The 27,461-nt window shown below is 35.9% G+C and overlaps 1 protein-coding gene across 7 annotated transcripts in view; it reads left to right on the top strand.

Moving 5' to 3' along the window:
* The window catches only part of UBE3D (ubiquitin protein ligase E3D), a 185,922-nt gene that overhangs the window by 65,838 nt on the left and 92,623 nt on the right, over nt 1-27,461 (top strand). For 2 of the 7 annotated variants that reach the window (XM_054492819.2, XM_054492816.2), the window contains one exon: nt 12,987-13,233. The exons of the other annotated variants lie outside the window; for them this stretch is intronic. In XM_054492819.2, the coding sequence (XP_054348794.1) occupies nt 12,987-13,050 (64 nt within the window). In that variant the 3' untranslated portion in view covers nt 13,051-13,233. Of the gene's footprint in view, nt 1-12,986; nt 13,234-27,461 lie in introns of those variants that run through there. 7 annotated transcript variants of the gene reach the window in all.

The raw sequence follows: 27,461 nt of genomic DNA, 5'->3' as shown, positions 1-27,461 counted from the left end.
TCCCAAATCCTTATCTCCTTGGATTAGTATTAGAGGTCTTCTAGAGCCTGGCTCCAGTTTCATTCCCTAACCCTGCTTTCTCCTGTGTCTGTCATACTCTCTGTCATGTCCAATCAGAATGGAATACTGCTACTGCTCAAATATTAATTCATCTATGCAGGTCATATACACTTCACTGTGTTTGCTAAGAGCATATATTTACCCATGGGACTCTAAACTTTCTATTTCAATTAGAGTCTTTTTTTGGTAATATTTCTGTAAGTAGGGGATTGATATATAAATTGGTGTTTTTAGTTATAAGTATTGCATGGGTAAGGTCTTCACTAACAAATATATTAAAATTTTTTCTTCTGTTATCCATGGCTAATAAATTATTTCTTACATCTTTGGGAATTAAATTAAAATAAACACATGCATACATAGAAGTTTATTTTAGGCCTTATGATTATTGTTTTACTCCTGTTTCCCTAGTGTCTGTTATTTCCATCATTTTTCTCCTTTCAGCAATTTCAAATAATACCTTTACTGATGAAGTGACTTAACCTTGCTAATTTTATCACAGAGTTTGTTTCTAGATTAATGAAGTCAAAATAGGGAAATTGGCAAACATATAGTGTGTAGCACTGTGAATCTTATATGATCATGGAACTCTTTTTCATGAGAACCCTAGGTCCAGAGAATACACTTTTGAGAAATTCTACAAGAATATCCTGTATGTCAGTGGAGTGAATGTAGAAAGAGATTTCCCTGTTATTAATTGGACCAAAGTTGGAAAATAAGAATTTAAGGAAGAAGATTGGAGAATGTACAGTTAACCCTCTGTCACCATGGGTTCCACACCCATGGTTTTAGCCAATCTCAGAAAGAAAATATTTTGGGGGAGAAAATCCCCACAAAATTCAAAAAGCAATACTTGGATTTGTAGCACACTGATTCCTGTGTTGAATCCACATGAATGAAGTGATGTGTAGGCATTGTATTAGGTATCATAAATAATCTAGAGATGATTTAAAGTATACAGGAGGATTTGCATAGGTTAATCCAAATACTGTGTCATTTTTACATAAGGGACTTGAACATGGGTGGATTTTTGCTGAGGGCAGTCCTGGAACCAATCCCTTATGGATACTGAGGGATGACTGTATATTCACAGAGGGAAACCATTTTCTATGTTGGCTGATAGGTGTCACTGTCTGCCAAATACAGCTTGGGTACAGTCGTGCAAGAGGAAAAGATTGGAAGAGGACAGTCATACGTTGGTAATTTCCAAGAGTACCTGTACATCAAAGGAAGAGAATTTATATTTATGCATTTAAAATTAATATACTTTAAAACACTTGAATAATGAATTATACTTTTGCTGACTCTCTCTCTCTCTCCCCCCGCATTTCTTTCTCTCTCACAATAACCTAACACCAGAGATAAAGTGGAAGGTTTATTTATTTGTGTATTCATACATTCAACTAACTGATACTGTGTTAGGTGATAGGTGCGCATTAGTAAATAAAAACTACAAAACTTCTGCAGTTGTGGAACACATACTCTAATAATGGGACTTACTGGGACTAATCTGTATCTAGTATTATGTAAACCATCACCACTTATCTGACAAATACCCAAGTGGCAGAGGTAGTTCTTAGTAAAGGATTCAAATAGAAGTAAGCTCTGGAATGGTTTATAATATGAAATATGTCAAATGACATCACTATGTATACCAGCCTCTCATTGTTGAACCTGTCCAGTATGCTGGATTCCCCGAATTATAGATAGCATGAGGAATTACAACTACTGGATCTGATATTCAAGTATACACACACAGCCAGGGACCCATAGTGCCCATTTCCCACAGAAGAAGAAAAAAGGAGTGTAACTATTCATTCCAAAGCTATCATCTACTTTTAGCTCACATTTTCATTGGGAAATTCAGTTTCTCCTAGTTTGTATTCCCCTCCCTAAAGAATACAGATGTTGGCTGGGCGTGGTGGCTCACGCCTGTAATCCCAGCACTTTGGGAGACCAAGGCAGGCGGATCACCTGAGGTCAGGAGTTCGAGACCAGCCTGGCCAGCATGGTGAAACCCCCGTCTCTACTAAAAAGACAAAAATTAGCCAGGCGTGGTGGCAGGCACCTGTAATCCCAGCTACTCAGGAAGCTGAGGTGGGAGAATTGCTTGAACCCAGGAGGCGGAGGTTGCAGGGAGCTGAGATCGTGCCATTCCACTCCAGCCTGGGCAACAGAGTGAGACTCCATCTCAAAAAAAAAAAAAAAAAAAAAAAAGGAATGCAGATGTCTTTAAAGGTACAGACTAACTACAAATCTACTTCTTTACCTTAGAGACATGACCTATAAATGTTGGAGTGCTTATTATTCCAAGACATCTTGGAATACTTATATACATTCTCTGTGCGTGTTTGTGATGGAATCTATTAAAACAAAAGAAAATGTAATAAAAACTTTAAACTTTTCGGGTTTTTTTTTTTGTTTTTTGTTTTACATGAAGATCTTTATATATTAGGGACTTTTACAGGTGACACTAATTAATGCCAATGTGACTTGTACATTTAATTCTGTATGACCTTATTGATTATGTGTGGCAGCTCTACCACCTGAGGCTGTGTGCTTGGCAGGTTTATATATACACAGAACTTGGGTGAAAAACCTTAAGGGAAAAATCCAAAAGTTGGGAATCCAAGAAATGCTCAGAAGATGGTTCTTTTTTCAGTTAAGAAAGTAAATCTTAACTGCTCAGGAATTGCTATGCTTATTTTGTTCTTTTTTTAATTTTCAAAATGGTAAATTTCTTAACAATATTTATCCTTTTTTACCTTCTTATGTAAGATCTTCCTGCCACAATTTGGCGGGGGAGGATTTACACTTAAGCTGTGGGAGCATAGTTTAGGAATTGTCATCTATTCTTCATTTTATAGTTTAATTCATTTATGAGAGTTAAAGATTCTATTTAGATACTTCTGAAGATTGCTACGAAATTCACAAAATTGTTATAAAAAACTACTTGACCCCTACCTAACTCAATATAGTAATGAGTCATGCCGGGTATTTATGTAATAATTATGGTGCTAGGAACAGTGAGGGATTCCAGGCAGATCAAACATAATACTACCTCGTTGGTATCATTGGGTTCCTTGGAGTATTGATGGTTGTAAAATGTTGTTTTAAAAATTCTTTCATGTTCCTTTCTTTAAGAGGTGGAGCTTAATTTCCCTCTCTTTTGAGTGTGGGCTGGACTTACTGACTCCTCGGATAGAACAAAAATGATATGACAGTTTTAATTCTGGGAGTAGGTCATAAAAGGCCCAGTGGATTCTTCCTTGCTCTGTGTCTTGAGCACTCCTTCTGTGGGAATCCAGCTGCCAACATGAGGACACCAGGGCCTATGGAGAGCCCACATGATGAGGAACTGAGGCCTCCTGCCAGTGGCCCTGTGAAGGTACCATCTTGGAAGCAGTAACCCTATCCCCCATCCGGCCTGTGGACAACTATAGCCCCTGTTGGCATCTTGACTGTGTAAACCAAAAAGTATCTGAAATGGTTCTCAATCAATTTAGAAGTTTATTTTGCCGATGCTAAAGACATGCCTTGAGAAAAGGACCCCAAGTTCATAGGAACAATCTGTGGTTCATGCCTTTTTCCAAAGATGATTTTGAGGGCTTCAGTATTTATATAAAGGGAAAAAGGGCTGGAGGGGAAAGAGGGAGAGTATGGTCATATTACTGAATCCATATGTTGCAAGAGAAAAGGAGCAGGTAGAGGAATAGTTAATTATGTATTCATCTAGCGCTCAGTAACCCAGCACTTTACATAAGATAGGGTGAACATAAGAGTAGCTACCTGTGGAGATTTTTAACCTTTTATCTGTAGCTATCTGCTTAGGAACAAAAGGAAAGGCAGGCCAGGTGTGGTGGCTCATGCCTGTAATCCCAGCACTTTGGGAGGCCACAGTGGGGGGGATCACCTGAGGTCAGGAGTTCAAGACCAGCCTATCCAACATGGTGAAACCCCGTCTCTACTAAAAATACAAAAAGTAGCTGGGTGTGCTGGTGCATACCTGCAGTCCCTGCTACTTGGGAGACTGAGGCAGGAGAAGCCCTTGAACCCAGGAGGTGGAGGTTGTAGTGAGCTGAGATAGCGCCACTGCACCCCAGCCTGGGCGACAGGGTGAGACTCTGTCTCAAAAAAATAAAAAAAGGAAAGGCAATTTCTCTCATGACTCAGCTTTCAGTTTAATTTTTTCCTGTTGGCATAGTGAATTAGGGTCCTGAGATTTTATTTTCCTTTCACAAACAACTTCAGCCACATGAGAGATTCTAAACCAGAGCCACCCAGCTAAGTTGTTTTCAAATTCCTGTCCCACAGTAACTGTGAGATGTTTGTTAGTAACTAATTCAAGAGGTGTGGCAGCAACCTGGAACCCTTGGACATACTGGCTTCACTTCCAGCAAATTCCAGGGTATCAGTGACCTCTATAAAAAGGGATATACAATTATGCGTATGTATGTGTGCATTTGCTTGGCAAGTGTTCATAACTTTTACCACTTTCTAAAAGGACTCCTTAATCTCTGAAAGGCTAAAAATCCTGCATTATGTGTTTTGTTCAGAGGAAGCAGGGCAGTGAGGCCAGGAAAATGAGATAGAAAGGTTTCATTGAGGGAAGCAGGGCTTACATATAAGTAATTGATGTGTATTTTTTGAAGATGGGATTGAATTGGGCTTTAAAAAGTAAAAAGAACTTAACATGGGCATATGGGACAGTTCCCTTTCAAAGTGTCCTTGATTGCTTTAGATCAGGGGTAGGCAAATTATAGCCACTAAGACAAATCTGGGACCTCGCCCTGCTTTTATAATTTTAATGAAATACAGCCATGTCTATTTGTATACATATTATTTGTGTCTGCATTTGCCGTGGTACAGTAGAGTTGAGTAGTTGCGATAGATGCCCTATAAACAGATAGTAAAATATTTATACTATCTGGCCCTTTACAAAAAAGTTTGCTGACCTTTACTTCTGAATATTGAGATGAGTTTGGCACTCTTGTTGCATAAAAGTAGCAGCTAAAATTTATCTTTCTAACTGATGGGTGAATATACTAGATGCCATGTAGCCAACTGTCCCCAGGTAAGTAATACATTAACATTTGCTCCCCAAACCCCATCGGAGTAATTTCTCTCCTGGTCTAAGGAAGTGGCTCTCTGGACAGCCTCCTGGAGAAATGAGATTTGTAGAGCAGAGGGCAGGGGTTAATGATGCTGCATCAGAGGTGAACACCCAGGGGCCTTGCACTGCTAACAGTTAAGCAGGAGAGGCCTGTGGTATTTGTTACTGTAAAGGAACTCTTGCTTCCTCTGTATTTGTCTCTACTTGACATTTTTCCTTTCTGCCCAAAGAGTCTCATAAACCTGATCTATAAATGACACATACATTATTTTGAAATAACATGCTTGAGGGCTGGATTCTAGTCTATTTCCTTTCTAATTCTATTTTTGTGTAGTGTTGTGAACTCACTTGTCACTAAGAGTTACTGATTGATTCTTCCAGATAAAAGTGATACTCACTTTAGAATTGGGCTTAATTCTGAGACTTTAGGTCTGATTTCTTTTTTTTCTTTTTCTTTTTTTTGGTAGTTAATCTCCTGGTAACAGCTGGTTTTACTTTGTACCTTATTATTATTATCTTTTTTTGGCAGTTAATCTCCTGGTAACAGCTGGTTTTATTTTGTACCTTAGGTTCAAATGTGCTAAATGTTTATCCTTTAATATCTAAGATGTTTCTCAACTTTAGAAAAAGTTTGAGAAAGTTTAGAAAAACTAAAGAAAGGAAATGGCACATGGCAGACCATATCTATGTTTTATACAGTCTTTCATGCATGCAGTATACAATATTTCTGCTGTGACAGCCCACGTGCTCTATCTGAAGCCTGATGTCCCATATAGACCTCATGTGATTACTGGCTGATGTCCTCAGCAGGAAGAGCAATGACAAAATTCATTCAGCTGTATTCAGAGTTAACTGTTTAAGAGATTTGTCTTCATTGCTCATTGTGTCAGTTAAAGAATATTTTTTTTTTCTCATGTCTTGTACTTCACTGAGAGGGTCAGTCTCAGTATTTTGGCTAATTTTCTAGAAGTTCTAACCGAGTTCATAATTTAATTAATTAATTTGTTATAAACTGTTTTGAATTTACAAAAGTTCCAGAACAATGTAATAAAAATCAATTTTCTTACTCCTATTTTTAATAAAACTTGATAGGTAGGTAGGTAGGTAGGTAGGTAGGTAGGTAGATAGATAGAGTTTTAAAAATAAAGCATTAACACAGTCGAAGCTTCCTCTAAGTTCATTCTCTTTTATCCTTCCCCAGAGGAAACATGTCTGAAATATGGAATGTATCATTGCCAAACAAAAAGAATTTGTGAAAACTTCTTAGTTGCATAACTCAGAAGACTAGAGACTATTGACTGTCATATATACTTTTACTAAATATGAGTACTGTTGTATTTTTACTATTTATAAATATTAAAATTACATACTATTAACTTGCATGTTTTTAAACAACATATAAATGGTATCACATTGTATTTTTTGCAACTTGCTTTTTTCACTTCTGATTGTGTTTTTAAGACTTCTCCATGTTGACACATGTAGTTTAGTCATTCGTTTTAATTGCTGTAAGATATTCTTTTGTCAGGATATACTACAACTTATATATCTGTTATTCTTTCTGTGGACATTTAAATTGTTTTCAGTTTTTACATTAAAAATAATACAGCAGTGAGCATTCTTGTTCATATCTCTTTTGAACATGTGTGAGCTTTTCTGTTCTTTACATAAGAGATGGAATGATTGGGCCTTAGAGTACATCTTCAGTATTATTAGGTAATTCCAAACAGCTGTCCAAAGTCACTATATGAATTTACACCCACACTAGCATCATAAGCATTCCCATTTCTTCACATCATGGTCAGCGCTTCCTAATTTTGCCAATTTGATGTTTTATTGCTAAAAGAAATATTTTCCTAATTACTAGTATAGTTGAGCATTAGCTTTAATTTTTTATCTTTAACATTGTGTTGGAGATAGTAGCTAATGGAAATAGAAAGCAATTAGAGGCATAGGAATTGGAAAAGAAGTAAAACCGTCTTTTTTTGGGATAATAAAGTTATGTATCAAGAAAACCCAAAAGCATCCATGAGAAAACTACTACAAACAAAATAACTTATTAAATTAGCAAGTTATAGGTGAGGCATGGAGGCTCATTCCTTTAATCCCAGCACTTCAGGTAGCTGAGGTGGAAGGATTACTTGAGACCAGGAGTTCAAGACCAGCCTGGGCAACATAGAGAGACTCTGTCTCAAAATAACAATAAAAAAAGAAAGAAAACATAGCAAGACCCACTCTATGCAAATTTTTTTTTAATTAGCCAGGTGTGGTGGCATAGTCCCACCTGGCTACATCTGTAGCACCTGTAGTCCCAGCTACTCAGGAGGCCGAGGGAGGAGGATAGCTTGAGCCCAGGTGGTCAAGGCTGCAGCAAGCCTTGATCATGCCACTGGACTCCAGCCTGGGTGACGGATCAAGACTCTGTCTTGTGAAGGAAGGAAGGGAGGAAGGGAAGGAAAGGCAGGCAGGCTTTTTGAAAGCTATTATACACATATATAATATAATTAATTTATTATATATAAAATAATAACATCTATGAAAAACTCTTTGTAATTCAAACCAGAGACCAAGGCTAATAACTCCAATATATAAAAATCTACAAATAAAGAATATGTATGTATAATACATGCATACATATATATGTGTAATGGATACATATAAAATATAAATATATGTATAATCATGCATATGTATAAAAGATATATGTATAATCCATACATATGTGTAAAATATATATGTATATATTTTTTCAAGTCACCTAGAACATATGGAAGAGAAGACCCCATGTACAATAACAAAGAAATTAAAATGCTGAAACTTAACCAGAAGTGTCAAAAACATGTATGAGGAAAATTATAAAATACTTTTGGAAAAGAGTACAAAAGTTTTTTTTTTTTTTTTTTTTTTGAGACAGAGTGTTTCTCTGTCACCCAGGCTAGAGTGCAATGGCATGATCTTGGCTCACTGCAACCTCCACTTCTTGACTTCAAGTGATTCTCCTGCCTCAGCCTCCTGAGTAGGTGGGATTACAGGCATGTGCTACCACACCCGGCTAATTTTTGTATTTTTAGTAGAGATGAAGTTTCACCATGTTGGCCAGGCTGGTCTTGAACTCCTGACCTCGTAATCTGCCCGCCACGGCCTCCAAAAGTGATGGGATTACAGGCGTGAGCCACCACACCTGCCATTACAGAAGTATTCTTAAGCAAATGGAAGTATATACCATATTATTGGACAAGACGGTAACTATCATTAAAATGTCAGTTATCCCTAAGTTAATATACAAACTCAATAAACTAAAACCCAATAAAAATGCCATCAAATTTTATTTTGTTTTTTCAGCTAGACAAGTTGATTATAAAGTTTGTTTGGAAACAATAGTTAGGAAAACCCTTGAAAATAAATCAGGGCAAGGACTAGCCCTATCAGATATTAATATTAAAATGTATTATTAAGATACTATAATTCAAATAGTGTGATTCTGACCCATGAATAGACAAACCATTGGAACACAACAGAAATAGACCTGATTTCATATATAAGTATAATACATAGGAAAGGTGGCCTCTCAAACAGTGAGGAAGTGTAGAATTTATAATAATTAGCGTTGGGATGCTGAGATAAATGCAAAGAAAAAAATAAAATTTAATCTTTACATGTTACACGGGGATCCATTTCAAATAGATCAGAGGTTTAAAAAGAAAACCACATGGCCGGGCGCGGTGGCTGATGCCTGTAATCCCAGCACTTTGTGAGGCTGAGGCGGGTGGATCACAAGGTCAGGAGATCGAGACCATCCTGGCTAACATGGTGAAACCTCGTCTCTACAAAAATTACATAAAATTAGCCAGGCATGGTGAAACATGCCTGTAGTCCCAGCTACTTGGGAGGCTGAAGCAGGAGAATCGCTTGAACCCGGGAGGCAGAGGTTGTAGTGAGCTGAGATTGCACCACTGCACTCCAGCCTGGGCAACAGAACAAGACTCCATCTCAAAAAAAAAAAAAAACCAACAAAACAAAAAAACAAAACCACATAAGTACTAAAAGAAAATATGGATGAATTCTTCCATTACCTTGGAGTGGGGAAAACCTTTTAACAGTGACTCAAAATCTAGAAGTAGTAAGGAGAGAGAGTGATAAATTTGATTACATAGAAATAAAAAGAAAAAAAACTTGTAACAAAAAAGCATCATAAACAAAGTAAAAAGATAAAGAATAACTATGAGGCCAGGCGTGTGTGGCCCACACTTGTAATCCCATCATTTTGGGAGGCCAGGTGGGAGGATCACTTGAGGCCAAGAGTTTGAGACCAGCCTGGGCAACATAGCAAAACTCCTCTCTACGAAAAAAAAAAGGAAGAGGAAGAAAGAAAAAAATTTAAAAACAGCCAGTTGTGGTTGTGCACAGCTGCAGTCCTACCTACTTGGGAGGTTGAGGTGGGAGGATTGCCTGAGCCCAGAAGATAAAGGCTGCAGGGAGCCATAGTCACCACTGAACTCCAGCCAGGGCAACAGAGTGAAACCCTGTATCTAAATAAATAAATATAACAACAATGAAAAACTCTTCATAATTTAAACCAAGGCTAATATCCCCAGTTTATAAAAATCTACAAATAAAGAAGAAAAAGGCTAACAACCCCATAGAAAAATGGAGTAGAAATATTCACAGGTATTTCATCAGAAAAGAAATGAAAAGAACTCTTAAACATATAAAAAGATATCCACCCTCACTCCTAATAAAGAAATGTAAATGAAACTCTCCTAGGCTTTATTAGATTGGCAGAAATCCAAAAGTTTGACAACATATTTTTTTGGTGAAGCTGTGAGAAATGGGAAATCTCATACTTTGGTAGATATACAAAATGGTACAATCTTTATGGAGGGAAATTTGGCAAAAATTACATGTGCATTTACTTTTTGATGGAGCACTTCCATTTCTAGGAATTATTTCAGGGACACATTGGATGGAAATTAAAGGACACATGCATACGACTATTAATTTGAGCACTATTTGTAAAATGAATGAATGAGTGAATGAATGAATCAGACAACCCAAATGTTCATCAATAGGGGGCTGGCTGAATAAATTATATTCTTGCCATTAACCATACAACTATAAAAAGTAATGATGAATATCAGTATATACTACTCTGGTGAAGAAGAAAGTGTATAGTGTGCTATTGTTTATTGAAGAATGATAAGAATATGAATATATTTGCTTATATTTTAAAAATCAAAGGCTAAACTATAAGATTTAAATAAATTTATTTATAAAGGAAGGAAGAAAAGAGAGTGAACAGAACAAGGATACAAGTTAGGCTTTTAAAAATATATCTGATTTCATAGATTAGACTTGGGAACAAGTATATATTTTACATAGTTATAAGGCAAAATATCATTTAAACCATCTCTAAAAATCTAAAGGAAATGGAAAAAAATGAACTTAAGTGCATGTAGAATTGGTGTCATAAACACACAAAGAAGTGCTCCAAGAGACTTTAAAACACAGTCATTGGACTGTATATCTCTCTTAGTATATATCCTAATGACAAAAGAAACTACAAAAAACATCTTAAAACTTTTTTCATAATCATATTGCTGGTGACAGTGTGATAGTAATAAACTGAGACCATTGTATGTGGATTTTAGGATAAGTCAAATGAGCAATTATGTTGGTGTCATGAGAACTGGGTTTTTGACGTGAGAGAGAGAAAATACTACAGATACAAGATTGATGAGATTAAATAAAACTGTTTAGTCCTGGATTTGGAATAGAAGTATTAAAATGAGCACATAATTTGTTTTAACCTTTAAAAAAAAAAACTGCTACTTTTTAGCTCTATTCCCTGAAAAAGCCTAAAAGTATTGACTTAACTCAGTGGCAGTGCATCCCTAGGGCCTAGATTATTTTGTCTCTAAATACCATTCCCTACTAAAAACAACCAGGGACCCAACCAGAAGTGGGTAGATCTCAGGATGTAGCATGTAGTATACAAGAGCTTGTAATATCCTATCCTGTTATAATAGAAAAGAAGTTATCAAACATTATTAGGGTCATGTCAAAAAGGACTCAGGAGACAACTTGAATAGGCTTCACTGGCCAAAAAATGGGTAAATTTGAGCATCAATAAGGATAACAATAAGGATGAAACAACATATATATTTACATCCATGAGTTCATAATGATACCAAAAAAAGATAAAAAAATACATTTCAGCCAGGTATGATAGCTCATGCCTGTAATCCTAGATTTGGGAGGCTGAGGCAGGAGGATCACTTGAGCCCAGGAGTTTGAGGCTGCAGTGAGCTATGATCATGCCACTGCGTGATCCTGGGTAACAGAGTGAGACCCTGTTTAAAAAGAAAAAAAGAGAGAAATTTCATTGGTCATTACATTTGGAAAATGCTATGAATGATCATAGCTTTGAAAACTGGAAGATAAATGGGAAGAAAATCAAACATTTATCTAGCTTTTCCTCTGTGAGCTGTGCCTCAGAGTAACCAAATATGTGATTAGGGGAAGTTTTTTCATAGGCAGATTCCAGTGAACAAATGAAAACAGCGTGGAATTGGGCTAACACCATTTTCTGAACCATCATGAAGTAATGGAACTTGTTGATGATCATCTTTGGATACTAACATCACAAAAGGAAAGATGGGGTGGGGTGGTGATTCCATACCTCCTGACAGAAGTGTATAACCCCACCTATAAAGTAGTCTTCAAAACAGCAAACCCGATCAAGCTTCTAGATCCAACTACCAGTTTTTAGGAAATTTGGGGGACAGGGATATGTTAAAGTATGCTATAAGGTTGCAACTGGCAAAATCCAGACTGGGAAATTATAGGACAATCAACTTGGTTTCTTCAGCAAAATATTAGCAGGAGGAAAAAAGATAGAAGGAAGGAGAACCTACAGATTAAAAGAAACATAGGCTTTACCAACCAATTAATAATATGTGGACCTTATTTGGATCTCAAATTAAAGAAAATTTAGAAAGTTAAAATGTTGAAGACATGTGAACATTTGATGAGACCAAAGTTATTGCTATTTTTTTTGATATGGATATGATATTTTAAAATAAGTCTGTCTTAGAGTACATGCTGAGGTATTATGTATAACAGATTATATGATAGTATTTGTGGAATTTGCTTCAAAAAGATCCAGGGGTTGAGAGTATTGGGTGGGAATATAGCTGAAACAAGTTAGCCGTGAATTGATTGTTGATGAAGCTGGGTGATGAGGACAGTTGTTTATTACTCTGTGATTTATACTTTTGTATATGTTTGAAATTTTTGATAAAACTTTTTTTAAAAATTTAGGTTAAATGATTTTCATTGAGAAACAGGGGCAGTTTATTATAGGTCTCTGCCTATTTGCTTATTACCTCATCTCTCTTGAAAACAATCACCAATGAAACAAGTCCTAATTTTAATGTGACATTCCTGCAGCTGCAATTGGTAAGATGTACTTGAATTGGAAATCAGCTCTCCATTCTTCAACTAGATGTATATACATTACTACTTTATGCCCTTTGAAAAATAAGAATAATTTTTAAATATCTTACCGTGCTTTAGCAACAGATTTTTTTTTTAAGGTTCTTCTCAACTTAATGGGTGTATTCCAAAAGTTTTTTTCTAAGGCAATTCTTTAGAACTAGAAGAATGTTCTCTCAGAGAAATTATGTTGTAAACGTCAAGTAGGTTCTCAGGCCAGTCTACAGAAATCTATTAATGTATAACATAATGGAATTAAAAGATGACAGAGTACTAGGAGTTCAGTATAGGCATAAATTTAATTTTTTTTTTTTTTTAGGAAAATGCTTTCTTCATTGAATTCAGGATTCCAAAAGATGAGTGACTTGCCTACTACTTTATAGGAGGCATTGGTCTTGTTATACCACTGGATCATTTAGTTGCCATATGCTTTGCATTCTGGAGGTAAAAAACAGTAACATTTTTAACACCTGTGACTTGGACTGCTCCCATTCATAAATTACATTCTTAAGAGAGCAGAAATTTTCTGCACATGAATGATCTTGGTAATAAAAACCTATCCTCTATGCTGTGTTCATGCATTCTTTCTTTGATATTCACAAGAAAGCTTTGAAGCTTAAAGGGCAAATATTATTACCCCCATTTTACGGCTAAAAAGACAGCCTCAAAGGTGTGATAGAAAACACTTGAAGTTCTGGCTCTTCTGGGAGAAACATGTGCATGTTCATTTAACCTCCTGAACTTCAGTTTCCTTGTTTGTAAAATGAAGCCCTGTTTTACAATGATGTGAAAGAATTGGGTAACATATAAGGTACTTTGCAAATTTCCATTTGTCACTGAAGAAGATCATGGGAGGATTATTTTAATAAATGATCACTATGTTGATAAAAACAACTGGAAGAATAAGGAAGCTCATCCATATGATATGAAATCACTGGGGGAACATGGTACTGGTATAAAAATAGACACATAGACCAACGGAAGAGCATAGGGAACCTAGATAAAAAGTCACATAACTATAGTCAACTGATTTTTGACAAAGATGACAAAAATATACACTGAGAAAAGGACATCCTTTTCAATAAATGGTGCTGGGAAAATTAGAAATCCATATGCAAAGAATGAAACCCTCTCTTACCATATAGAAATCAAGACAGATTAAAGACTTAAATGTAAGACCTAAAACTATAAAAATATGAGAAGAAAACTTAGGAAAAAGTCTTCTGGACATTGGCTTAGGCAAAGAATTCATGACTAAGCCCACAAAAGCAGAAGAAACAAAAACAAAAAATAGACCAATAGGACTTCATTAAACTAAAAAGCTTGTATACAGGAAAAGAAATAACTTAGTGAACAGACAACATGAAGAAGGGGAGAAAATATTTGTAAAATATGCAACTGACAGAGGACTAATACCCAGAATTTACAAGAAACTCAATGCAACAAAAAACCCCAAATAACTCCATTAAAAAGTGGGCAAAGGACATGCATAGACATTTTTCAAAAGACATACCAATGTTCAACAAACATGAGAAAATGCTTAACATCACTAATCATCAGGAAAATGCAAATTAAAGCCACAATGGGATATCATCTTACACCAGTCAGAATGACTGTTAAAACGTCAAAAAAAGAACAGATGTTTGTGAGGATCCAGAGCAAAGGGAACACTTGCACAATGTTGGTAGGAATGTAAATTGGTACAACTTCTATGGAAAACAATATGGAGAATTCTCAAATATAGAACTACCATTCAATCTAGCAATCCCACTACTGGGTATTTACCTAAAGGAAAATAAATCATTATTGTCAAAAAGATGCATTCACTTATTTGTTTATTCCAGCACTACTCACGATAGCAAAGATATATAATCAACCTAAATGTCCCTCAGTGGATGGCTGGATAAAGAAAATGTGGTATATATAAAGAAAGGAATGCTCTTTGGCCATGAAAAAGAATAAAATCATGTCTTTTGCAGCAATATGGATACAACTGGGGGCCGTTATCTTGAGTGAGACAACTGAGAAACAGGAAGTCATATACTGCATTTTCTTACAAGTGGGAGCTAAATAATGTGTGTACGTGGACACAGAGTGTGCAATGATAGATGTTGGAGAGTTGGAAAGGTGTGAGGAGGGTAATGAGAAATTACTTGATTTGTACAGTGTACATTATTTTGGTGATGAATACACTAAAAACCTAGACTTCACCACTATGTAATATATCCATGTAACAAAATTACATCTTACCCCATAAATTTATACAAATAAAAATAAATAAGAAATCAGTATTGGAAGAAACTTGGGGAATGTTTAGCTTAGAGAAAAATCAGAAGAAAGTGTTAAATGTTGTTGGATATTTTCTGAAGGGCTCAGGTTCTGAAGAGCAGATTTCACTCAGTTCAAAGAACTTCCTGGCAGTGAGTGTCCCTGTTATTGGAGTTTTTCGAACAAAGACCAGAGAGCCACATGTTAGGAATGTTGCAGAGGAGCAAAATTTCTCTCAGGTTAATGTCTACTCCAAGGTTCTATCATAGAAAATTAATACAATTTCAGAGTTGAGTTGCGATTCCTGGTTACTGGCCCAAAGTTCAGAGAAGCACTAATGATAATAGTCCTATAATGGTATAAACATTGCAAAGGATTATCTATATGATGATTTTAAAAAAATCATTTAGCAAGCACTTACCATATTGCAAGATGATGTGCTAGGTACTGGGGCTGTTTTAAAAAGCCCTCTCTAGTGTTCCATTGTTGAACATAAGATTCTGTTCTACTAGCAATCATTGCCTCACGTTTTGAATATACTTGTTTCGGTTTTGATTTTCCCAGGTCTTATAAGGGAGGAGATAAAATGTTAACATTACCCACTATGTTATGTTATTCCAACTGATTTAGTTTCCAATTTTGTTGGAACTTTCCTGCATAGACTTTCATTCTTCAGAGTAGAATAAAAATGTGTCCAAATGACCTCCTAAATAAAGAAAGGGAAAATAGATCACCTAGTACAAAATATGTTTTTGCATCCTAGGCTCTGAGGATAAAATGTGGTTACATGAGTAATGTATCAGAACCTTAATGCTGTTTAAACATACGGATGGGTGCGTTGTGTGTATTTTGTGTATTTAAAATTGAGATTTTTGTTTGAATAGCGTCTTTCATTTGGTGTACTTCATGGTGATTTATCATAATAGACTGATTTAAATCATTTGAAATACCGAGACATATGAATTTTAACAATAACTTCCCCAAGGCTAGAGAAGCCAGCAGGAGCTCAAACTGCTAGGTAGACATTTTTTTTTTCAAACTCATATGCAAGTGTAAAACTTTTATGAGGCTGCTTTAACAAGGCCCTTTGGGATTTAGAGTTATTTATCTAAGCTCTTATTGAAAATGAAAACTTTTCTATGTTTAGCCCTGTAAAACAAAACTGATCCTAGCAATACTGTAAGCTGGAAGAACAAACATTGTTCTCTAGACTGACTTGAAAATAAAGTCAGGAAACTTTGGGGTCTCTCCCCTGACATTATGATAATAGAATAGTGACAGCAAAGCCAGTATTTCAAAGTCTCCTTTAATTAGGAAAATTTAGCTCTACCATGCTTATAATTTAGGCTTTGACATGACTTATTAAGATGACTTCCAGCCCTAGAATCAAACTGTTTCACTGAGCACTCCAGTGTCTCCATTAGTGTCAACTTGCCCCAGGACTGTGTTGCCTGGTACAAGATCTGGGATCACTTTTCATTTGTGGTATCTGCACTTGTTGAAGTATCTTTGGCTTATGCCCTTTCCCACTGAGATGTGGGGCATGAGAGAGAGGTTGTTTCTGAGATTAATGTGCCAGAATCTCTCCATACATAACCCAGCGGAAGAGCTGGAGCTGCTACAGGAAAAGTTTTGTAATCTTGAAATGTGTTCAGCTTTTTTGTAGGTATGTTCGGGTTTGGTGAGTCTGGGTCCTATAGTAAATCTATTTTTAGACAGATCCTGGGAGCTAAGATTTTGTTGTTGTTGTTGTTTTTTGAGATGGAGTTTTGCTCTTGTTGCCTAGACTGGAGTGCAATGGCGTAATCTCAGTTCACTGTAACCTCCACCTCCTGGGTTCAAGCGTTTCTTCTGCCTTAGCCTCCCGAGTAGCTGGGATTACAAGCGCCCACCACCACGGTCAGCTAATTTTTGTATTTTTAGTAGATACAGGGTTTCATCATGTTGGCCAGGCTGGTCTTGAACTCTTGACCTCAGGCAATGCACCTGCCTCGGCCTCCCAAAGTGCTGGGAGATTTATAATGCAATACATTTGTGAGGAGTAAGAACATTATGAGAGAATAAAGCAAGTGTTACAAAATCAGGATCAAGATCTTTTGTACTCATTAAGAGCTTATCAGGGTCAATTTAGTTTTGTTGTATCCAGTACAGTTGGCAAGGATTTTAAGCTGAGAATGTAGGTGGATAGATGGGTGAAAGGATGGATAGAAAGGTTGGGTAGAGAGATGGATATACAGTTAGAGCTAAATAATCATTATTGGTAATACAATTGTTGATTAATAGGTTTGTATGCTATAGAGTAATACAGAAAAATTAGACAAATAGGCATATCTGATAGAGATCATGGTGAAAAAATGCAAGATTTTGAAGACATTTATAAAGTGATCAAAAGTAAAAATTCTGTGCCAGAGAGCATTTTTTGAATTATTTTTAAGGGTCTTACCTTCTTTACCTTCTTTTTTTTTTTTTTTTTTTTTTTGAGATGGAGTCTTGCCCTGTCGCCCAGGCTGGAGTGCAGTGGCGCAATCTCGGCTCATTGCAAGCTCCGCCACCCAGGTTCACGCCATTCTCCTGCCTCAGCCTCCGGAGTAGCTGGGACTATAGGTGCCTGCCACAACACCCAGCTAATTTTTTGTATTTTTAGTAGAGACAGAGTTTCACCATGTTAGCCAGGATGGTCTCAATTTCCTGACCTCGTGATCTGCCCGCCTCGGCCTCCCAAAGTGCTGGGATTACAGGCATGAGCCACTGTGCCCGGCCTACCTTTACCTTCTCTAACCTCAGTAGTACTAGTGTAAGTCATTAGAAATAATATTTCACTTAATAGAATCTGGAGACTCTGAGTTACTGCCTGTTTCGGAGGAAGTGGAAATGCTTCCAAGACAATAGAGAAGTAAGTGTAAAGCACACAGATGATATTTCTAAGGAGGGAAGTACAAAATCACCAGCTGGCAATTATAGTTTAGAGTGTGATGGAGACAAAGAGCAAACACCAAGATGACAGTGGCAGAAATATTAGCTGAAGGTCAGAGGTAGAGGCAATACAAGTGTAAAAACTTAAACAGGTTGGGAGGTGTCAGTATGAAGTTTAGGAACTTCTATTCTGAAAGAATCTCAGAGCAGTTGTAAATGGAGGGAAAATTGTATGTACACTTGGTTTTCAACTCTTCAACATGAGCAGCTGTTTTAACAGTTGAGATGCTAGCCACTGTCAGGAATAGAATATTTTAATTTTGGAAAAACCCAACTGTTAAAACAGCTGTTTCATCTGATTAGACTTAAGCTGGCTCTGATTAAGTTGCAAGACCTAATGGTACCATAGCACCAGGCTATTATGGTGCTATGATTTTATGATTTTATTGAACATAATAAAAAATCTGAATGGATGTTAGGTTGAGTGTTTGGTTGGACACCGACTTTCCAAAGAAGCCACATTACCTGGTTTGTTTCTGCCAAGTGCTAAGGCAAATAGCATGGGCTTTTTTACCTTGTTCCTAGTTAATGAAAATTACCTGAAATAAATTTGCATTACATTTCTTGGATGTGATCTTTTTTCCTGGCACTTAAAAAACATTTTTTCCTGGTTCTATTAACATCTCTCTTAATCTCTTAATAATCTTCTCTTAATAATAGATAATATACCTACTCAGATCACCTCAAGTAGTCAGTCATTTGTGTTACTTATTTTGTATTCTTTGTTACCTAAGAAAAGAATTCTATTAATAGCAACCTCTAAATTTGTCAATTTATGGGTAATACATTTTTTAATATCTATAGCATCTTGACTGATGCTAATGACAAAAATCTTAAATTCCAAATTTAGCACCATAGGTACCTTTCTTCATGGAAAAGACTACTTTTTAGATTAGTTTTTTAAAAATTATCTTAAATAACAATTGAGTTTACTTGTTAAGATGACTTGATCAGTTTCTCATATAAAAGTAATGTTAATCCGTATTTTAAAGCATTCAAAGACATTTCATTTCACGTATTTTCAAAACAAAAGTAGCTCTACTTTGTATATATCACCAAAATAGTATATATTTCTTGTAAGCTATTTGAAACAATACAAGAAAAAATAGAATAAGGCAAGCAGAATTTTTATACTCATAGCCCACACTGACAACTACTGCCAGTATTTTAGCACTCTTCTTTGCTTGCACCTCTTTATGTACATTTACACAGAAGGATATGGCTAGAAAATTTAAGTTTGCATAAGCTAAGTGAAGTTATATGTGCTGTTCTTTATTTTTTTTAAACTTATCAAAATATTATGACTGTCTTTCCATGTCAATTTAAATCTACAGTCATCATTTAGGCATTGATTTTTAGAGGTCTCATACTTTAAAGCAATGACTTATATTTGCTAGTTTCTAAAACTCAATATTGTAAGTAATTAGGAAGCAAAATTGAAGAATATGCTTGGGGTCTTAATAAAGAGATGAACTCATCAAAAGTATAATTTTGCTGCTTTCACTGAAAAATTTGTTTATCTTATTAAACTAAAGCAAGTTTATATATTTTAGATATCATTATCAAAATTTAAACAAAAGTATTTTGGTTATAAATTACTATATTTTTGTTATTTTAAAATAAAAAATAAGCATTTTTATTCAGATCATCAAGAAACATTGTGCTTTCTTCCTATACCTTAGGCTACCCTAGGCTGATAATTATAAACTTTCCTCACTTTAACATTCATAAATATTTCTCATTATAGTATGAATTGATTCAGAGGATGACAGTGTTTTAATATTCACAACATGATGTTTTAAAAAAAGAGTACAAGTTTTTTTTTTTTAAGCTCTTTTAACATTGGTAAATTCAGGTGCTTAACTACCTTTCACAGCTTTCTTACAATTACAACGTTTCTAGAATGCTGATTTCTTGAGTAGCTATATTTAACTCCTTCCCCACCCCCTGCCACACAAGGTAATACAGTCAGCCTTCCGTATCCATAGGTTCGTCATCAGAGGATTAAGCCAACCACAGATGGAAAATATTCAGGGGTTAAAAAAAATAAAAACACAACCATAAAAAAATGCAAATTTAAAAATGCAGTGTAACAACTATTTACATAGCATTTACATTGTGTTAGGTATTATAAGTAATCTCAAGATGTCTTATATGGGAGGATATGTGCAGGTTATATGCAAATACTACACCATTTTAAGGGTGTAGTGAGCACCATGGATGTTGTTATCTCCAGGTTGTTGTGGGGGGTCCTGGAACCAATCCCCTATGGATACTTAGGGATCACGGTACACACATACACTGTACAGCAGCAGTCCCCAACCTTTTTGGCACCAGGGGCCAGTTTTTGTGGAAGACAGTTTTTCCACAGACCAGGATGGTAGGGGGATAGTTTGGGGATGATTCGTACACATTACATTTATTGTGCACTTTATTTCTATTGTAGGTTGGTACAAAAGTAATTGCAATTTTTGCCATTACTTTTAATGACAAAAACCCCAATTACTTTTGCATCAACCTAATATTGTTACATTGTAATACATAATGAAATAATTATACAACTCACCATGATGTAGAATCAGTGGGAGCTCTAAGCCTGTTTTCCTACAACTAGACAGTCCCATCTGGGGGTGATGGGAGACAATGACAGATAATCAGGCATTAGATTCTCATAAGGAGTGCGCAACCTAGATCCCTGGCATGCACAGTTCACAATACGGTTCAGGCTCCTATGAGAATCTAATGCTGCTGCTTATCTGACAGGAGGCAGAGCTTGGGCGGTAATGTAAGTGATGAGGAGTGGCTGTAAATTCAGATGAAACTTCGCCTGCTTGGCTCACAGTCCGGTATTGGTCTGTGGTCCAGGGGTTGGGGACCTCTGCTGTACAGGGATGATTACCCACATTTTTAATACCTTGGAACCAAGTACTGAGGCTACCCTCTTCAAAATGAACAGAATGTAGATTAATGAAATCCAGCTATCAGAGATAGCTCATTTTAAGGGTGTGGTGACAAGGAAAGAGAAGCTAAGAATTTTATAATTTTTATTAAAAAATAGTGACCTTTGGAAGTTTCAATGAAATTCTTCTTAGGTTTTAAAGCTGCCATTTAAAAATATTTTGTTCTACCTCGGAAAAATTTAGCAAACATTTTTCTCTTTGACTCAAGATGCTCTTTGGGGAGGAGATGCCTTTTAGTGCATAAAGTCTTTGAATAAAACTGGAGTATATTTTCCAGTTTCAATAATCAGACCTCTCTACAAGTCAGTTAATGAGTAAATAACAGATATAAAATTTAGGAGACTGTCAGGACTGACCTGGTAGATTTTGTTGGTTATATTTATTTTATCTAGGTGCATACAAATCAAATTCTTATAGGAGAATCAAATCCAAGTTGGTAGAAATGAATTTTTCTCTATGCCAAATAACTTGGGAAATTGATTCTCCTACTTTACATAAAATGTGTGTGGCCAGTTTTATCTTGTTTTTTTGGTTTTTGTACTATAATATGGTGTTGTCTTTTATTCAATCATACAACTTTGGGGATTCCTGAATAAGCTTTTACCTGTGTTAGAAACAACAGATTTCAGAACATTAGTAGCTTCTCATTTATATAGCTTTTTAAAATAATTTTATAGCATATTCTTTAAAACAATACTCTTAAACATATGTGTTTTCAAAGTTAACTGGTAATGATTTTATTTCTGTCATAGCTTATTTAAGAGAACAGTTACTTTAGAAGGATAGACTAGACGTGTATTTCTTTTTAAAAATATAATTTTTGGTTATGTGAATGATTCATGTTCAGATTTCAAAAATGGAAAATGTCCTAAAGTGCATCATTTTATTTATATAACTTCTTGAAATTATAGCAGTCTGCAACATAAACGGTACAACAAAGAATACCAAACTATATTTTTATGTACATTTAAATTTGTAGAATTATGTACCATTTTTAAGTATCTGAACTAAAACCAGGGTATTTCCAACATATAGCTTATATTTTTATATGATTATTTTTAAGAGCAGACTTAAAATCAACTCTACTAGAGTTACATTGACATGTGACTTCACAAAAGATCTAAAGGCTTAAACTTGAGGGCATTTTCCAAAATCAAGGGCTCTTGCACAGGTAGCATGAGATCTTGGTATTTGGATTCTCATCTCTTCCCATGGAGGGAGGGACAGAATTCTTAGTCATTAGAATTTGTCTTCTAATGGGTCAGAGAAATCCACTTATGACTTAGGGTTATGAAATTCAGTCACTAGTAGCTAAGATACCAAGATTGGTCCGGCCTTATTCATGTGAATTGAGTTATACCATTGCCAACTGCCCTCTTGTGAAAGAACGGTTATCTGGGTTTCCAAAGGAAGGGCATCTGAGGATAGACTTGGGAAGAGGTATAAAGGGAAGCCAAGGATACTGAAGATGATGGTACTCTGTAAGGGTAGGAATGGAACTCTGTAGTTGCATATGATGCAAACAACCAGAACCCACCCCATTCTGAAGGCATGGGCTGAGAGAGCTCTGCTAGATCATCTCTCTCTTTTCTGCTGAGACCAGATGTGGTTTCACCATCTATCTCTGGTCTCACCATCTATTTCAACACAATCACTGCCAACCAATCTGAATTGAAAAATGAAGAGAACCTATTTGTTATACCAGGTCTAGGAAATCATCAAAGAAGAAAATATCAAACATTTTGAATACCTCTAATACAACTCCAAATAAAGCATCTATAAATAATGCCATTTTATCAATACCAGTAATATCAATATTAATAAATTAAATATATTTCCTGACATGTTTTTTAAAAATTCTTTCTGGCAAAAATAAACTTAAAAAAGACGTCAACAACTATTTAAAAAAATAGAGGCCAGGTGTGGTAGCTCATGCCTGTAATCTCAGCACTTTGGGAGGCCAAGACAGGAGGATCACTTGAGGCTAGGAATTCCAGATCAGCCTGGGCAACATAGCAACACCCTGTCTCAATATTTTAAAAAAAGAAAACATCTTTAATCCTTGCTTTGTACCTTATGCATCCTAAACACTTTGCATTCACACTGGCAAAGGACTTTCACTTTGGGACAGAGTGGGTAATGCTGATTAATGAAAGTGTCAGCTGAGTTTGGCCCCTATGGGACAGGGAATCTAGTAATGCCAAGTGTCAGATTTACTTATGAGAATGTTATTAGAGTGGACCTAATTTATTATGTCTCAACCCGCATACTTTGACTGCCAGTTACTTAGGAGTGTGATTAGAGGATTGGAAATGCATTTCTCAGCCTCGTAAGTTTTTAACTGATTTCCTCTGGTAATATAATAGAACATAGTAAAAATGTGAGCCAAAAGATCTTATTTTTGAAAACTTTTCCTAAGTGGTTATATTTATTAATGTGTTAACAAATATTATAATATATAATTAGAAGTTAGTTCAAAATGGAACTGTTTTAATTATTTTGTCAAAAAAATGGTAAATTAGAAAAAGAGAATTTTGACTGAAAAGCAGCGATCCTAACTCAGGGGTCCACGAATCTTGAAAACATTATGCTAAGTGAAAGAAGCCAGACCAAAAAGACCACATATTGTATGATTCTATTTATATAAAAGAAGGCAATGAATGGACTTGGAGAGGGGATGATCTGAGAAACACCCAAAATCATATGCAAAATCCTCTTTGTAAAATGAATGTTGTTGAGGGGAGAGAGTCCCTAGTTTTTTGTTTTTTGTTTTTGTTTTTTTTTTTGTTTTGAGACAGAGTCTTGCTCTGTCACCCAGGCTGGAGTGCAGTGGCGTGACCTCAACTCACTGCAACCTCTGCCTCCCGGGTTCAAGCGATTCTCCTGCCTCAGCCTCCCGAGTAGCTGGGACTACAGATGCCTGCCACCACGCCCGGCTAATTTTTTGTATTTTTAGTAGAAATGGGGTTTCACTGTGTTAGCCAGGATGGTCTCGATCTCCTGACCTTGTGATCTGCCCGCCTCGACCTCCCAAAGTGCTGGGATTACAGGCGTGAGCCACAACGCCCGGCCAAGAGTCCCTAGTTTTAACCGTATTGTCATTGAGTCCTATGACCTTCAAAATTGTTTAAAAATCACTACTTAAAAACCTTTTTAAAAATGAATTTCTGTCCTTTGTCCTCTTTTTATAAATTCACAGAGATTCTTTCTGTCAATGAGATTTTCTGCCCTCTGCCTGTGATTTAAAATTTTTTTTGTTAGCAATACAATTTTTTAAAATTATAAAACCCTTATAGATTTGGGTTTGTAGTAGTTTTTTAGAGTTTTTGGCAAGATTTATTTTATTTTTACATATATGCCTGTAATACATCTTGAATTTATTTTTGAAAATGATATGATAGGTTTTTATATTTATTTTCTTCCAGATGAGTGGTTTTTTGAACTATCACCCTTAATAAATAATCAATTTTTCGTCCTCAAATTGTAATAGTATATTATTTCTATTGTATTATATCATGTTCTATTATATATAGTTATATATATTATATTATATATATAATAGTATATCATGTTCTATTATATTACTATGAGTAAACACCATAGAAATATGTTACATTTCATTAGGGTCTATTTTTGGATTTTGTGTTTTGTTCCATGGATCTATTTGTCTACTTCTATATTAACACCATGTTGACTTGATTACATTAGTTTTATTATATGTTTTGGTATCTGGAAAGCAAATATGCCTACAGCATTCTTTTTACCATGGTCATTTTCAAACATTTATTCTTGCAAGTAATATTATTTTATCCAGTTCTGATGAAAACCAACCCCTTTGGGATGCTAACTGAAATTACATTAAATTAAAATATAAATTTTGGGACTATTGACACTTTTATGATATTAAGTATATCTTTCCATTTTTTCATGTCTTGTTTTATGTTCTTGAGTAAGGTTATGTAGTCTAATTTCTGTATCTCTTTGTCTTTTTTGTTAAATTTGCTAAGTTTGTTTTGTTTTGTTTTTAGAAAGGGTCTCACTCTGTCACTTGGTCTGGAGTACAGTGGGACGATCTTGGCTCACTGCAACCTCCACCCCCTGGGTTCAAGGTATCCTCCTACCTCAGCCTCCCAAGTAGTTGAGCCCACAGGCATGTGCCACCATGCCAGGCTACTTTTTTGTATTTTTAGTAAAGACGGGATTTCACTATGTTGCCCAGGCTGGTTTCAAACTCCTGAGCTCAAGCAATCCGCCCACCTCGGCCTCTCAAAGTGGGATTAGAGTCGTGAGCCACTGCACCTGGCCTCTTTCTAAGTATTTTTATAGTGATGTTCTTATTGTAAAAGGGGAATGTTTTTCCTTACTATTTTTAGGCTTCATTTCCACCCCACCCCACCCCACCCCGACCCCCACCCCCACCCCTGCCCTGTGTAATAGAGAGATTCTTGCTTTTTACATAAATATCTTGGGCACATTTTCTTAACTCTTGTTGTTAACACAGTCTCTCAGGCTAAGTAAAACAGTCATATAGCCAGGGGAAAATGGGATTAATTTTAACATCTCCTTTACAAGAAAGCGTTAATCAATGACAGTGACCACTCCTGTCTACTTCCTGATTTCAATTGCGATAATTGTACATTTTGCCATTTATAATTTGATTTTGAATATTGCTTACAAACCGATGAGAAAAGGCCTAATAATTAAGGCTACTGATGGCATTCCTGAAGTTGTACAATGAAGCACCTCTGCAAATGACTCAACAAAATTTGAAAATAAGATAAAATTTTTAAAATGTAATTCACAGAAAGCAAATCCAAACAGCCAACAAATATATGAAAAGAAACTCTAGTTCACTAGAATTAAGCAAATATAAACCAGATGAATAGCACAGAATAATTTTACTTCCATCAGACTTTAAAAACCCCAACTGTTAGTTCACTGTTAGCAGGAATATGGGGCAAAGAGTACTCTGATGACTGGTTGTGGAAATGTGAATTGGCACAGACTTTCCAGAAATATCTATTAAAATTAAAAAATGCAAATATACCTCAATCTGATATTACCACTCTTGAGATTCTATTCCAAACAAATCAGAGTACCAGAATATAAAGAAATGTAAGCAAGTACCTTATTGTAATATTGTTCATAGCAGGGAAAGAAAACTGGGAGAAAAGATAACCAAGGTATAGTATTTTAGACATAGACACCTTGATGTGTTATATAGCCATTAAAGAGAGTGAATTATTAGTCCCAGAGCAGTTGATTTGAGGGCAGAGAGTGGTCAGTGGATAGTGAGAGAACAGTGATGGGGTGAGGGGGCAGGGGAAATAGGGAGAGGTGAGGGAGGTTAAAAGGGGGAGAATGCAGTACAATATGGGATTTGGCAAAGATTTCTTAAACAGGACACAAAAAGTGGTAAGCTTTAAAAATACAAAAGCTTGATTACATTAAAATTAAGAACTTTTTAAGCACGTGCTTATCATATGACCCAGCAATTGCATTTTGGGGGCTTTTATCCTGGAGAAATGAAAACTTAATGTTCACCCTAAAACCTGTACACAGATGTTCATAGCAGCTCGTAGCTATTATTTATAATAGCCCCAAACTGAAATCAGCCCAAATGTCCTTCAGTAGATGAATGGATAAACAACTGTGATTATATTCCATGGAAATTTACTCAGTTATAAAAAGGAATGAAAGCTAGGTATGGAGTTGAGTAGCCTGTGATTGCACCTATTCTGGAGACTGAGGTGGGAGGATTGCTTGAGGCCAGGAGTTTGAAACTAGCCTCGATAATATAGTGATCCGTCTCTTAAATTTTTTTTTTTTTAAACTTAGCCTGGTGTAACAGTGCATGCCTCTAGAATCAGCTTCTCAGGAGGTTGAGGTGGGAGGATCACTTGAGCCCAGGAATTCAAAACTGCAGTGAGCTATGATCACGCTACTGCACTCCAGCCTAGGTGACAGAGCAGGACCCCATCTCTTTTTAAAAAAGAAAAAAAAATATGAACTGTTGATACAATTACTTGGATGAATCCCGAGGGAATTATGGTGAGTTATAAAAACAGACTACGTATCATATGATTCTACTTATGTAACATTCTTGAAATAACAAAATTATAGAGATGAAGAACAGATTAGTGGTTGCCCGGGGGTAGGGAGTGGAGGCGATGGGGAAGGGAGGTGGTTGTGCCTCTAAAGAGTTATCTTAAGAGATCCTCATAATGGAACTGTTCTGTATGTTGGCTGTTCAGTGTTAATGTGGTCACACGAGTCTGCACTGTGAAATAATTGCCTAGAAGTAAATACACAGACACACACAAATGAATGCGTGTTTAAACATGAGGTTTAGAAAAGGTTGGTGAATTATATCAATATTGATGTAGTTATCCAGAATGTTACCATTGGGGGAAGCAGGGTGAAGGATAGACAGCATCTCTGTATTTCTTACAAATGCATGTGACTCTACAGTTACCTCAGAACAAAAAGTGGGAAGAAATGGTTTAAATATTTAAAATGGAAAAAATGAAGGACAAGGGAGAGCAGATGCCAGCTTGACAGAGTAAATCATGTGGGGCTTGATTTTCCCATTT

This window comes from Pongo pygmaeus, chromosome 5 (assembly GCF_028885625.2).
Source record: "Pongo pygmaeus isolate AG05252 chromosome 5, NHGRI_mPonPyg2-v2.0_pri, whole genome shotgun sequence".
Classification (NCBI taxonomy): domain Eukaryota; kingdom Metazoa; phylum Chordata; class Mammalia; order Primates; family Hominidae; genus Pongo; species Pongo pygmaeus.
This window is presented reverse-complemented; position numbering and strand designations above follow the sequence as displayed.